The 13,148-nt window shown below is 36.6% G+C and overlaps 1 protein-coding gene across 2 annotated transcripts in view; it reads right to left on the bottom strand.

Annotated features, from left to right (window-relative positions):
* Window positions 1-13,148, bottom strand: part of ESRRG (estrogen related receptor gamma) — a 159,710-nt gene that overhangs the window by 59,342 nt on the left and 87,220 nt on the right. The window contains exons 2-3 of one of the 2 annotated variants that reach the window (XM_017870025.1): window positions 8,041-8,151; window positions 3,992-4,174 (exon numbers count right to left, since the gene is read on the bottom strand). In XM_017870025.1, coding sequence (XP_017725514.1) covers window positions 3,992-4,174; window positions 8,041-8,151 — 294 coding nt within the window. The remainder of the gene's footprint in view (window positions 1-3,991; window positions 4,175-8,040; window positions 8,152-13,148) is intronic. The other variant, XM_017870026.1, reaches the window with a different exon arrangement.

Genomic DNA, 13,148 nt, shown 5'->3' with positions numbered 1-13,148 from the left:
TGATATCATTACAATAGAGATCATTTGAAAAACATAACTGAGGCCCCCAAACTTGAGCAAAGTCCTCCTTCTTCAATGGGTAATTATTTAATTTGTCATGCCAAAAATAAACAAGCAGACCTGAAGATTTGCCATATTAAACAAAGACATTTTTTTCTAAAATACATTCATTCATTTAATTGTTAAAATACCATTTTGTTCTTTTAAACTAAGTTGTCTGGTAAGATCCATAAATATATTTAAGCCACTTATATAGGTCAGCTAATATGGGTTATGCTTTTTAAAGCACCATCTGACTAAGCACATTCTGCATTTTGCTAACAAAGTTAGAGTACATAATAATATTTTAATCAACCAAAAAGAACAATAATAGATCTGACTGTTGGGCTGATAATCGTCTTATCACACCCTGTGAAACCTAGCTCTAATATTTGACAGAGCCTCCATTACTTGGCAACCCATTCTAAAAAAGGCCAACAATGGAGAGGGAATGAAGTGGAGTGTGCAGTACCTCCGTATCTACATAAAAGAGATTAGAGGCGACAGCATTCCATTTTACAGCTCAATCATATTGTGTTAGCATGCGCTTATCCGAGCGCGGACGAAATTGAAAGAGAAATAAAAAAGAGTCAGGCAGATAGGAACCAGAAAAGCGAGGCATGAGCAATTTCCAAGGATATAAAAGGATGCTAATGGCTGGGCCCTGTCATTCTTAAACAGGGCTATTAGGGCACCATCATCTGTTCTTGTGCCCTTATGCTCCTCCAACTAAAGTCAAGCATTTTCTAAAGCCTTGTGATCTTTTTTCTTCTAGAGATAAAGTATGGTCATGTTTCATAACAACACACTTTCCCATTTATTTGATTTATTAATGTAAGTCAACTAATTCTATTTACTGATAAAAAAAAAAAAACCCATTCCATATGTATTTCCTTCAATATCTTCTTTTGTGGTATTCTTCACTTTCTTAAAAAGAAAGTGTGCAAAAGTACATTCGAAGCAGCACAGAAAAACTACTCATTTTAGATGCTAAACTTCATTTTAAAAATATATATGTATGTGTATGGGTGTAATTACACAAACTGAGAACAGCATAAAGATAACAGGGGCTTGAATTTTAGTATATTAAAAAAATGACTTCACTTTAACATAAGCTTTACAAAAACAAAGAGTTTTAAAGTTAAGACCAAGACAGATGAAATTTCAGCTCTGATTTGGCTTTAATTCCAGCTATGACTCCAGTTATCAGGATTGGTTCATGTTATTAAGAACATTTTACTTTTATCGAGGCAGAAATGTGACTTTAATCTTTACTTTCTCCAGCCTTTACTTCCCTGTCTCTCAGGCCATATAGCTGTAGTGTGGTCCTCTACTGACCAACCTCCTGAACTCGGTAAGGCAGCACACTTTGATATCAGAACACCCTCTCCTTCTACCTCAAGAACTGTATGGCCATAGGTATTGTTAAAAAAAAAAAAAAAAAAAAAAAATTAAATTTCTGCTAACTCTTGTTTTGCTAATCCCTTTCTGAAAAGCCAAGATATTCCTTGCAATCATTTAAAACACCCTCAGGGTATCACGAAAATCAGAGCTGTGAATCACCACTCCACAGTGAACTCTTCTGACATTTGCTATAGAGAGAGAATAACGTCAGTCCCCACCAATTCTAAGCCTCAGCTTAAGACTGAACCCATAATCATATAGTACTTGTTTCCACCACTGGAAATGGTGTTACTCATAGTTATATAAAGCTGCTATCTTTACAAAAGTCACTAGAGCCCCTTTACTGTGACAAGTCCCTTTGTAAGTTGCAATTTCTACTTGGATGCACAGTCGGACCTGCATATTTATCACTGACTTTCCTTACTAGAAAATTCAAAAGAAATTGTTGACTTTTATTGGTCTTCATTATGTTTTATCTGTATGATATCAAAATATTGGCTTTACAAATCTTTTATTTCAGGTGGAACTTGAGCAGAACTCTCTGAAATAATGGGTGGTTTGGAACCACAGCGACACAGTTTTCCACGCTGTTATTAATAACAATATTATCATCATTATCATTTTGAAATAGGTTTTTTAAATGCAATCAACTGGAGACTGAAATATCTTGATTCTACTCCAGGAAGCCACTCTGAAGGTACCGGATACAGCTGTGAATTTGTGCTAGTGTTTTTTACCTCTCTCTGCCTCAGATCTCCCTATCTTTGAATTGAGATACCTAATTCGTGGGTTAGAACAGCGGTTTTCAATTTTGGGGAGGAGCGTCAGGCTGGTGCAATTTTACCTCCTGGAGGACATTTGGCAGTGTATGAAGACAGTTTTGTTTCTCACAATTCAGGGGTGCTACTGGCATCTAGTGGGTACAGGCCATGGGTGCCGCTAAACCTCCTGCAACGAACAGGGCAGCTCCTCATGACAAAGAATTATCTAGTCCCAAATATCAATAGTGCCAAGGCTGAGAAATCCTGGGTGAAAATAATGATATTTAAAATGTGTGTATACATATATCATAATGATATATTAATATAAATAATATATTCAATCATCTAAAAAAGTGTCTATGGACAGACACTTCAACGAATGTTAGTCTTGTTTCTTTTGTCTTTAAACCCTTCAAAAATGCTTTCCTTACAAATAAGCTTTCATACACTGTTGAAGTAAATTCTGGCTGTTCCCACTGCCAAAGTCGACAATTGTCTTACATCTTGCAGTAAATCCTTTCTTTTTATTTTTCTAAAAGTCATACAGATGTGATTACAATCCAACTGCAATATCAAATATCCACATGATCAAATTCTTATTCTTCTTTTAGATGTAGTAATCCTTGTGTAGGTGTCTTCTAAAGAATACACAAGTTCATCTATTTAACTAGTTTTGACTTAATTCGGGGGGCTTTATTAGCAAACAGTGTAAGACAAAGTAGCTGGTATAATACAGAGTGATGTTTAAATTAGTTTACAATTTGCTTGGCCTCATCTAGAACTGCAACGAACAAAGCCATTCAGAAATGTCAGCTGTGTTCCTAACCACTGTAACAAATTGTCGCCTGAACGCTGCACACCTAATGACTTCAAATTAGCTTCACTGCGATATCGCCTGACAGTTCGTTACGACTGTTAGCAACATAGCTGGCGTATCATGACCAATAAATTGGTTTCAGTGTGGGCTGCGAAAGGGACTTCCATCAATTTGATTAAAGAAATTACTGTAGCATTCAAAGCATAAAGACAAACTAGTTTAAGGAGACAGAAATAAGTTAACTGTACCAGAAAAACATTGCTCATCATTTGAAAACTTGTTTACAAACTATTTGAAAATTAAACTCCAAACAAAAAATAATTCAAGTAGAATACTAAAATTTTCAAAACTTACAAGCATGTATACATTTGTTCATATTACAGGATGGGTCAAGAAAAAAGAAGAGAAATATTTTTAAATGCTAACTTTAAATTACCATATAGGAAAAGTTACCATGTCCAATTAATATTTATTTTCACAATTTGTCTGTAAAGTTAAGATAAATATCTGATTGTAAACCAAAGCAAAGCTTGTGAATATGACTAGCAATAGAATATAACTAGCCACTATGAACAAAACTAGTGATTCTTAGTTGGGAAAATAGTACATTAGGCTAACGCTGACAAAACATTTTTTAAAGTGAAAAGAAAAGTAGTACTTGCTAGGAAAAGGTAAGAATTTTGACCAAGGATAAAGAAATGTTTTAAATTTATATTCTCATTAGCTTACACTGGCAGTAGTACCTGTACATATGAAAAACTAACAAGAACTCAAGGTGGTACCAATATAAAAAATATAAAGTCTAAGGATTCTATTAGGATATGCAAAACTCTAAATTATGATTAAAATAAACGTAAAGATGTTTTAAGTCCAAATGAGAAAACTCTGAATTTGCCCAAATATGTACACATAACCTAGGGAATTAATTGCAACCTTTTCTTTTCTTTTTTTTTTTTTTCAGAAAATGTACCTGGAATATGCTTCGCCCATCCAATGATAACCACCAACTCTCGGTCAGCCAAGTCACACAGTGTAGTGAGGGCTTTGATGTCACTGTCAGGGACAGTAGGGTCAGGCATGGCATAGATCTTCTCCGGTTCAGCCACCAACAAATGTGAGACAATCTTGTTATCTGCAGGATCAGACCAGAGCACTACAAGATCACTAGTAGTATCATCCCTCTTTTATAAACCCTAGAGCATTTTGTGTTTTGAAAAACAACCCAAATACCCTACAATAAACTCTAAATACTCCAATTATGGCTAAATAGGTATATATTAAACAGTGTGCAGGAAAACTCATAGCGAGACATATGCCACCGCAGTCATGATAGAATGTAGTCTTTCTTTTTTTTTTCTTCTTTGCTCTACCTGCTTTTGCTGGAATGAAACGTCTGTCCTGTAGTGAAAATTTTTATAGCAAACAGATAAGACAAGTTAGATGCTTTCTGGGTTTGTGCTTTGATTATTAAGTGGGATTTGGTGAAATAGATTAAATGGTATACAACAGCTTAAAATAAAACCCCTAGTAAACCATTGAAATATAGATCATAACACAGGAGGCAAAGAACTACTAATGCCCACAGTCATAATGGGCATGAAAGTCACTAATTGTCTTAATTCCTTTAAAGAAGAGCAAAGGTCAGAGCCCTTCTGCCTTGGTGAATTACTGACTATATAACTCTATCTCCGTGGGATGCATTAAATAGGAATTTCTTTTTTTCTCCCCCTCCCCACACACAGAGCCAATCTTCCAAATACAGCTAATATGTTTCCATAAAAATACTCCTCCTTAAATGTTACAGTCATTTTCTTTTCTGTATTGCAAATTCTTTAATCCTCTATTTTCATCTGTTGTCCTTAGTTCATTCTCTGGTTCAGATTTATCTGTCTGAAATTTGTGATATATGTTTTAAAAATCCTTCAAAAAATAAACACTAGAGACAAATGGAAAGCATCACATCAAATGTGTTTTATTGCTCAGGGGCATGTGAGAGTTTATGGAAGAGGCTGTAAAGTCTTGGTAACAGAATGATTTTTCTTGTTGGCCCTGTTTTCATTTTCTATATGTAGCTTAAGATTTTGTACTTTCTCCTAAGCGAGGAGAAACAAACGGGTAAGAATAAACCCACATATTTAAATGTTCTATGTACTATTCTGTAGAAAACCAGGACTTTAAATGAGGTTCTTGTGAACACAGCCAAAGTTCCCAATGTGTTTACCAGACTATTTGCCTCTAAGTTTTTAACTTTTTTAACCCAATATAAAAAGACTTCACGTAACTTAGAATTAAATATAGCATTCTTAGGCCGGGCGCGGTGGCTCAAGCCTGTAATCCCAGCACTTTGGGAGGCCGAGACGGGTGGATCACGAGGTCAGGAGATCGAGACCATCCTGGTGAACACGGTGAAACCCCGTCTCTACTAAAAAATACAAAAAACTAGCCGGGCGTGGTGGCGGCGCCTGTAGTCCCAGCTACTCGGGAGGCTGAGGCAGGAGAATGGCGGGAACCCGGGAGGCGGAGCTTGCAGTGAGCCGAGATCCGGCCACTGCACTTCAGCCTGGGCGACAGAGCGAGACTCCTTCTCAAAAAAATAAAAATAAATATAGCATTCTTTTTATCTCCTTTCGTGAAAGATTGAGGTTTGTCCAAGCTATAATTAGCACTTTTTCTAAGAAAATATTTAAACATTTATGAATATGGCTCACATATTAATTAAGCTTATTTCAAATAGACAACAGATAATATTCAATCATCATCAAATTGAGTAGGCAGATTTGGGAGGAAATATTCCCAAGTACTATGTAGACTAGAAAAGAATTAAAATTAAATAGAGATTAATTTACTTTTAATTTGGATTTTGTTTGTATATGCTACAGAAACAACACCCTGTATTTTAGTTATGCTTGGAAAAGTTTCAACTTTCATTGCTCTGACAATGCAACAAAACCTGTCAGCAACCACTAGATTCTCAGGATTAGAAGAAAACACAATAGTAAAGAGCATAAAAATATATCCAAAGGTAATCATGACTCTAGTTTTTCTCACTCACTTTATCCAAGTCAATGGATACTTGACATGAGAGGTCAGAGATATTTGGTTGAAGCTTAGAAATTCCCATCATTCAGAAAATGGAATAGCCGGCAGCACTGTTTCTAGGTAAATCTTATTTAATGTTTCCCTAATTAGAATCAATAGAACCCAATTTTCATTCTCGGGCCTTTGTAGTACACAATCAGTCAGGGTCCAGAAATCTCCCCAGCCACTTTCCCAGCAAAGCTCAGGCACAGTCTCTTGACACTTATCTGACAGGATCTGAAAATTAAGTTTTATAAATGTTTGTTACAAAAACACACTAATTGGATGGACTAAGGAAAATTAACACAGAGGCCTTTAGATAATGAGTAATGATTTATTAGGAGTCCTCTTTATCTCAGACAAATGGAGCTCACTGAAATTGCTGTAATCTTCTTAAAGGTACTTGACAAGCCACTTCCCAATTTCTCAGGTTTACGAAGAAAACCATAGATGTTTCTCTATCACTTCAACTTACACATGGGCTGGTGCTCATTTTTCTTTCAGTAGAGGCAATTATCAATGGTTTCAGTCAATGTTTGTATAAAATAAATGAGAAGCGGGCAGTCTGTGTATTAGTGAATTCAGGAAAACTAAACCTCTAATGAAATTAAGCATTAGTGTTTATTGCATTTTATTGTATTATCAGAGAGTTTTTTATTATAATGTGCAAAATCTGCTTAATGCAGTTCTCGATTGTATTTGCAGAATGCCAAACAGCTTATGCAGGCTGAGGAGAAGATGCCAGATTGGACAATTGAAGGTATAATCAACATAATGTTTTTTGGAAAGGCAAAAGGAAACTATGCCATATGTTCACTTAAGCTTTAATTTTATGTCAAACTGGTTGTTTTTCCTTTGACATAGCTAAAATGTCCTTTCATTTACAGTTCAGGGTCTGTTTTATTTATTTAACATATTCCCATATGCTCACGCATGTATGATGCACAGCAGTGACCCCTCCTGGAGAATCTGAATTAGAAGTGGACACCTTCTCTTCCCTTGAAGGCAGATCAAAAATTACCCATGTCTTTCCTAGAACTGCTACAGATGCATTTTCCTCTGGTGAGTGCTGGTTGTGTCTTCTTAGACAATGACAGCTAAATTTGAAAACTGTTTCCACCAAAGCACTCCTCCATGCCCAGTAGGATCCCTATTCATAAACATCTGAAAACATTAGTTCTGTTGCACTACAACTACTAACTGATTTTCAGAAAATGGGATACAGTGATTGCCTCAATCTATATTCCAACTCTTTTTAGTTAATGGCAAAAAGAAGGGGCCTTACATTTCAGCAATGTACTAGTCATCCTTTCAAATTGCAGCTTGGCTCCATAAAACCATGAGCTCTTTAAAAACAATGCATACCGTACATAAGGGCATCTCAGATGGAACCAGCAACCTATGCTTGTTATTAGCAGTGCCCATTCTTGTTTTAATCTATTGCTAGCTAGTGTGTTAACCTTCTCTAGCTCCAAATTAATGAGGCCCCTAATGTATTTTCATTGGGAGGTTGAGCAGTCAAACTCATTTAGTTAGTGAAAACTACAAAAATCACTTTCTTGTGAAATCTGAATCTAACAGCTCCAATGAACTAATGATCACAGTATGATCCATTTTATGTACCTCTGTAAATAAAGATAACCAGTAAATGTAAAATTCACACTATATAAGCTATGCATTAATATGCTTATGCTTCCACAAAATGACTAGGTAAAAAAAGGCTGGAGAGAGAAAACCACAGATATCTCTAAAAGAAAAAACAAGATAATAAGTGAGTCCCTGTCGCTCCTCACAGACAATCCTTGGGAATAGAGCCACCGTTCTCCAACAAAGAGAAGTGTCCTTGGAGTCAGTAGGGATGGGCATGCCAAAGCTGATGTATATAGAGCCAACTGGGAGGATTTCATGTTCTGGGAAGCCGGACACATCTGCTGTACTTACATGGCTTTTTGGCTGGCTGAACCAGCTGAGGGTTCAGGTATGGGCTGTTCTCCGCATCTATTCTGCGCTTGTACTTCTGCCGACCTCCACGTACTCTGTCAAGACGCACCCCTGTGAGCAAAGATAGGCAGCGGCTTACTATTAAGGTAGCTATGTTTGAGACCAATCAAATACATAGACAGTATCCCCCAAGGGCACATAGGTGACAAACAGTAGAATGCTGAATGAACCAGGAGTACTCAAATAATGTAAATAAGTGGTGGCTAAATCAAAATTGCCAGAGGTGGAAAACCAAATCTACCAGCAGATGACAGATCCAAAAGACATTTATGCAAAGCCATCAAGGTCACTATCTGCACATCAAAGAAAAGACAGATTTCCATGTAGATTAATACAAAGAAGCCGCTATTTGGTGCTAGTATAGTTTCTTATATTAAAGACACTGGCATTTAGTATCCTCTTCATCAGTCAGCCCTGAAAGCTTAATGTGTAGGACTGAGTAGACCAAGAGCTATCTAACTTTCCTCCAGTCTGCCAGAGGCCTCAGTGTGGACCTGTGGAATTGAGATGAATAAAGAGCACCTATGTGCTGGGGAGGAGGGAGGCTGGAATTACACTACACAAGATTCAGTCCTGAGAGACACAAGAATTGTTCCATATCAAAATGTCAATATGTCTCTGAAGGGGAATGTTATTTACAATTTTGGCACAAATTTGTATTTCCTCTCATATGTGAGAAAACTGAGAGCAGGTTTGGGCTGAACACAGGATAGAAAGAGGAGCTTCCCGGCCAGGTGCAGTGGCTCATGCCTGTAATACCAGCACTTTGGGAGGCTGAGGCGGGTGGATTACCTGAGGTCGGGAGTTCAAGACCAGCCTGACCAACATGGAGAAACCCCGTCTGAACTAAAAATACAAAATTAGCCGGGTGTGGTGGCACATGCCTGTAATCTCAGCTACTCGGGAGTCAGGCAGGAGAGTCGCTTGAACCTGGGAGGCGGAGGTTGCAGTGAGCTGAGATTGTGCCACTGCACTCCAGCCTGGCTGACAGAGTGAAACTCTGTGAAAGGAAGAAAGGAAGAAAGAGAAGGGAAGGAAGGGAAGGGAAGGGAAGGGAAGGGAAGGGAAGGGAAGGGAGGGAGAAAGGGAGGAAGGAAGGGAGGGAAGGAGGGAGGAAGGAAGGAAGGAAGGAAGGAAGGAAGGAAGGAAGGAAGGAAGGAAGGAAGGAAGGAAGGAAAAGAAGAGCTTCCCAAAGAATTTGGAATGCTTGGATGTCAAAGGAAGGGTATGTTAATAGGAGAGAGCTAAAGGGTGAAGCTGGAAAGTGGGCAAAAGTAAACTGGGAGGAATAGAACTTTTTCCCAAGAAGTGATGGGTTGGGTCAAGATTCAAAGGGGATTTTCTGGCAGTGGATTTAAAAGATTAAGGAAAAAGCCAAGGGAATGAACGGGATTGCAAATATAGGAAAATTTCAATAATATCAGGAAGTGATAGGGAAGAGCCTGTTAATCTAGGTTCCAGCCTGTAATTATAAAGTTTAGCACAGGACCATATAAATCCCTACCAAATATAGGGATGATTACTTGGGAGCAGAAGTGAGGAGACACTCTTTTGCAGTATTACGTTATAACTTAATTGATGTAACAATGTAAAATTATCTATTAAGAAATTCAACCATGTAATTAATCGTACATATTTTGACATTTCTCAAACTGTTTAGGAAATAGATCTGGTTTAACAGCATCATCAGTATTATTATTTTATTTAAGCCCTCTCAGAGCCATTAGTAGGCGATGGGCTCTGTAAAACTCTAAGAGGAAGCTACGTAGCACATGCAATGTTTTGCAAACCAATTGAATGAGAGCTCCCTTTTTTTGGAATACTGATTAATGTCATGCAGAATACGTGAGCTGTGGGTTATCTGAGTTACATGAAACAATTTGGGAAAAGGAGATCTATTTCTACGTGAATATTTAGAGTGAATATATTACTCAAATATTAAAGATTATTAGGAAAACAATTTTTCATATTATCTTAATACTGCTACTTTAAGAGTTGATTATCTTTTAGCAGAACACACAAATAGTTGGTTATAGATAAAGCCTGAACTGTCATATTGAAACCTCAGAATATAGTATAAATAAAATCAGGAGACAACTTTGAGAAAAGTTAAATAGGTTAAACAAACAAATATCAAAAACCAAAGAAGTTAGGTAAGGTTATTAAGCATTCACTGAAAATTGCCATGCATGTTGGTCACAAAGAAGTTATATTTCTTTATTGCTGCTTTTAAAGCACTTCATGCCTACAGCAGATGTATTCCTTTGTTCATCTAATTCCTAACGTTCTATTTTTATTTCATCTATATTTAGTAAAGTTTAATGCCTTCTACTTCTCTCCACTTTCATCATGATTTATTTTTTTTTCATCTCTTTCTTTTCAAACTTTTCTTCAGAATATTTTCCCAGTTGAAGGTGACCATATTTTATCTGGTCATCTAAGATACATTCAAACTTGTTTCATTACAAGAATTTTGAAAATTCAAAATCTTACTAAAAAATCAAAAGCATATGACATGAATTATATCCTCACATGTTTGTCATCCAATTCCAACACAATGAGAACATTTAATCTGATATTATTAGAAGTATGAAGAGAAGGCAGGGAGAGAGAGAGAAAAAGAATGACAGGCAAAAGCTAAAGAGAGAGGGAACATTGTGTGGACATCTCTAAAATTGTTAGAGCCAAGAAAGCTGACAGAATAAACCTTGATTGGGTTTGTAGACTCCCTAAATTTGCTTTTCATGCTTGTCAAGGAATGTATTCACCGTTAGCAATATGTCCTCATCTATTGAACAAATCACTACATATTCTCCAACCCAGAAGCCAGAGCTAGTGAGTTTGTGACAATGGAGTTTTGTCCATCATGAAGATCTGTGGGAAAAGACCATGGCTGAGTGACTTGATTCAAGATCCTGGTGGAAAACAATTCAGACATACAGTTATATCACTTTAAAACTATCAAGTAGTTCAGCCAACGGGGCTAAGACTACAGAGGAATTGCAACAGTAAAAACTAGTTATTACACATTATGAAGAAAAAAATACACATCATCGATTGACAGGGTTTTTATTATGTATTATGGATTATTAGGCTGAGGCGGGTGGATCGCCTGAGGTCAGGAGTTCGAGACCAGCCTGGCCAACATGGCGAGACCTCATCTCTACTAAAAATACAAAATTTAGCTGGGTGTGGTGGCGGGCGCCTGCAATCTCAAGTACCCAGGAGACTGAGGTAGGAGAATTGCTTAAACCTGAGAGGCAGAGGTTACAGTGAACCAAGATCACACCATTGCACTCCAGCCTGGGCAACAAGAGCGAAATTCCATCTCAAAAAACGAACAAACAAACAAACAAGCAAACATAAAACAAACAAAAAGTATTATCAAATACATTCCATTACTATGCATTTCTCCTTCAACTTCAAAAGGTGACTATAGAAAAATTCATATTACCTATTCCATGCCTCACAAATCTAAGGGAGTGCTCTCTTATGTCCCCCACATCCCTTCCGGTGTGTGTGTAGATCAGTAACTCACACATTTGCCTCATCCTTCCCATCTATCCATTCATTCATCCTAGCTATACACCTATCCAGTGAAAAATCTTTCACATAAGTCCTGATTTTACACTTTATTTCCTAAAATAAAGACTAATTAGATAATGCATTCTTTTATGATTTGTAGTTTTATTTATATGATACTAGAAACAAGATTAGTTATTGATACTCATAAAACACATTACATAATTATATAGTAAAATTGACAGGGACTCCACATGCAGTATTATTCTTATCAAGTTTAGATAGCGATTAATGGTAAAATTTCTAGAGTCAATATATTTTAAAGGATCGTAATAACTGATACTTGTGATTTTTCATTCCCTGTCAAAATCAAGCAAATATTTCCAACTTCAATTTTTTCAATTCAAGTAGAAAATATTTATGCTGCTTTGAGCTCATTTTCAAAACCTGGAAAAATCTGTCTTTTATGCACTGTCTAGTGGGATGATGATCTTATTATTGGTATCAATTGGTTTACCTGACTTCATGCTTGGTAAATGTTTGAACCAAATCCTAGTAACACACAGATGCAACTACTTCCACATTATACTGAAAGTAATCATCAATTTATTTAGTTACATTGGGGGGAAAACACTACCCAGTAAAACCAGTTTTTCCCCCCAGGGCAATCATATAAAAACCTACACACAAGGGACATAGCTCTAAAAGTTAAAACCGTCCAAAATATGTATTCAAACATGTGGACAAAGCCTCTTTATTTGTGCAACTTTGAAAAAAGGTTTATTCATGTAAATCATAATAATACATGCACTTAAACTCAATAATGTTATTTTGAATGGTCAGATAAAACAATACTGTATAGACATCATGAAGATATCTATATATTTTCAACATAATTTTATCTTTAATGATTTTCCAGAAAATGAATTTTTAAAAATTAAAGACACGAATACAATTAAAGCACTATGTCATAAATGAGGCAGGATCCTAGAAAATCAAACATTATGGGATCTAATTAGACTAAAGAGCTTCTGCACAGCAAAAGAAACTACCATCAGAGTGAACAGGCAACCTACAGAATGGGAAAAATTTTTGTAATCTACTTATCTGACAAAGGGCTAATATCCAGAACCTACAAAGAGCTCAAACAAATTTACAAGAAAAAAACAAATAACCCCATCAAAAAGTGGGCAAAGGATATGAAGAGACATTTCTCAAAAGAAGACATTCATACAGCCAACAGACACATGAAAAATTGCTCATCTTCACTGGCCATCAGAGAAATGCAAATCAAAACCACAATGAGATACCATCTCACACCAGTTAGAATGGCAATCATTAAAAAGTCAGGAAACAACAGGTGCTGGAGAGGATGTGGAGAAATAGGGACACTTTTACACTGTTGGTGGGATTGTAAACTAGTTCAACCATGATGGAAAACAGTATGGCGATTCCTTAAGGATCTAGAACTAGAAGTACCATATGACCCAGCCATCCTATTACTGGGTATATACCCAAAGGATTAC

This window comes from Rhinopithecus bieti, unplaced genomic scaffold (genome assembly GCF_001698545.2).
Source record: "Rhinopithecus bieti isolate Rb0 unplaced genomic scaffold, ASM169854v2 scaffold_1673, whole genome shotgun sequence".
Taxonomy (NCBI): Eukaryota; Metazoa; Chordata; class Mammalia; order Primates; family Cercopithecidae; genus Rhinopithecus; species Rhinopithecus bieti.
Note: the sequence above shows the minus strand (reverse complement) of the source record. Positions and strands in the feature narration are given on the sequence as shown.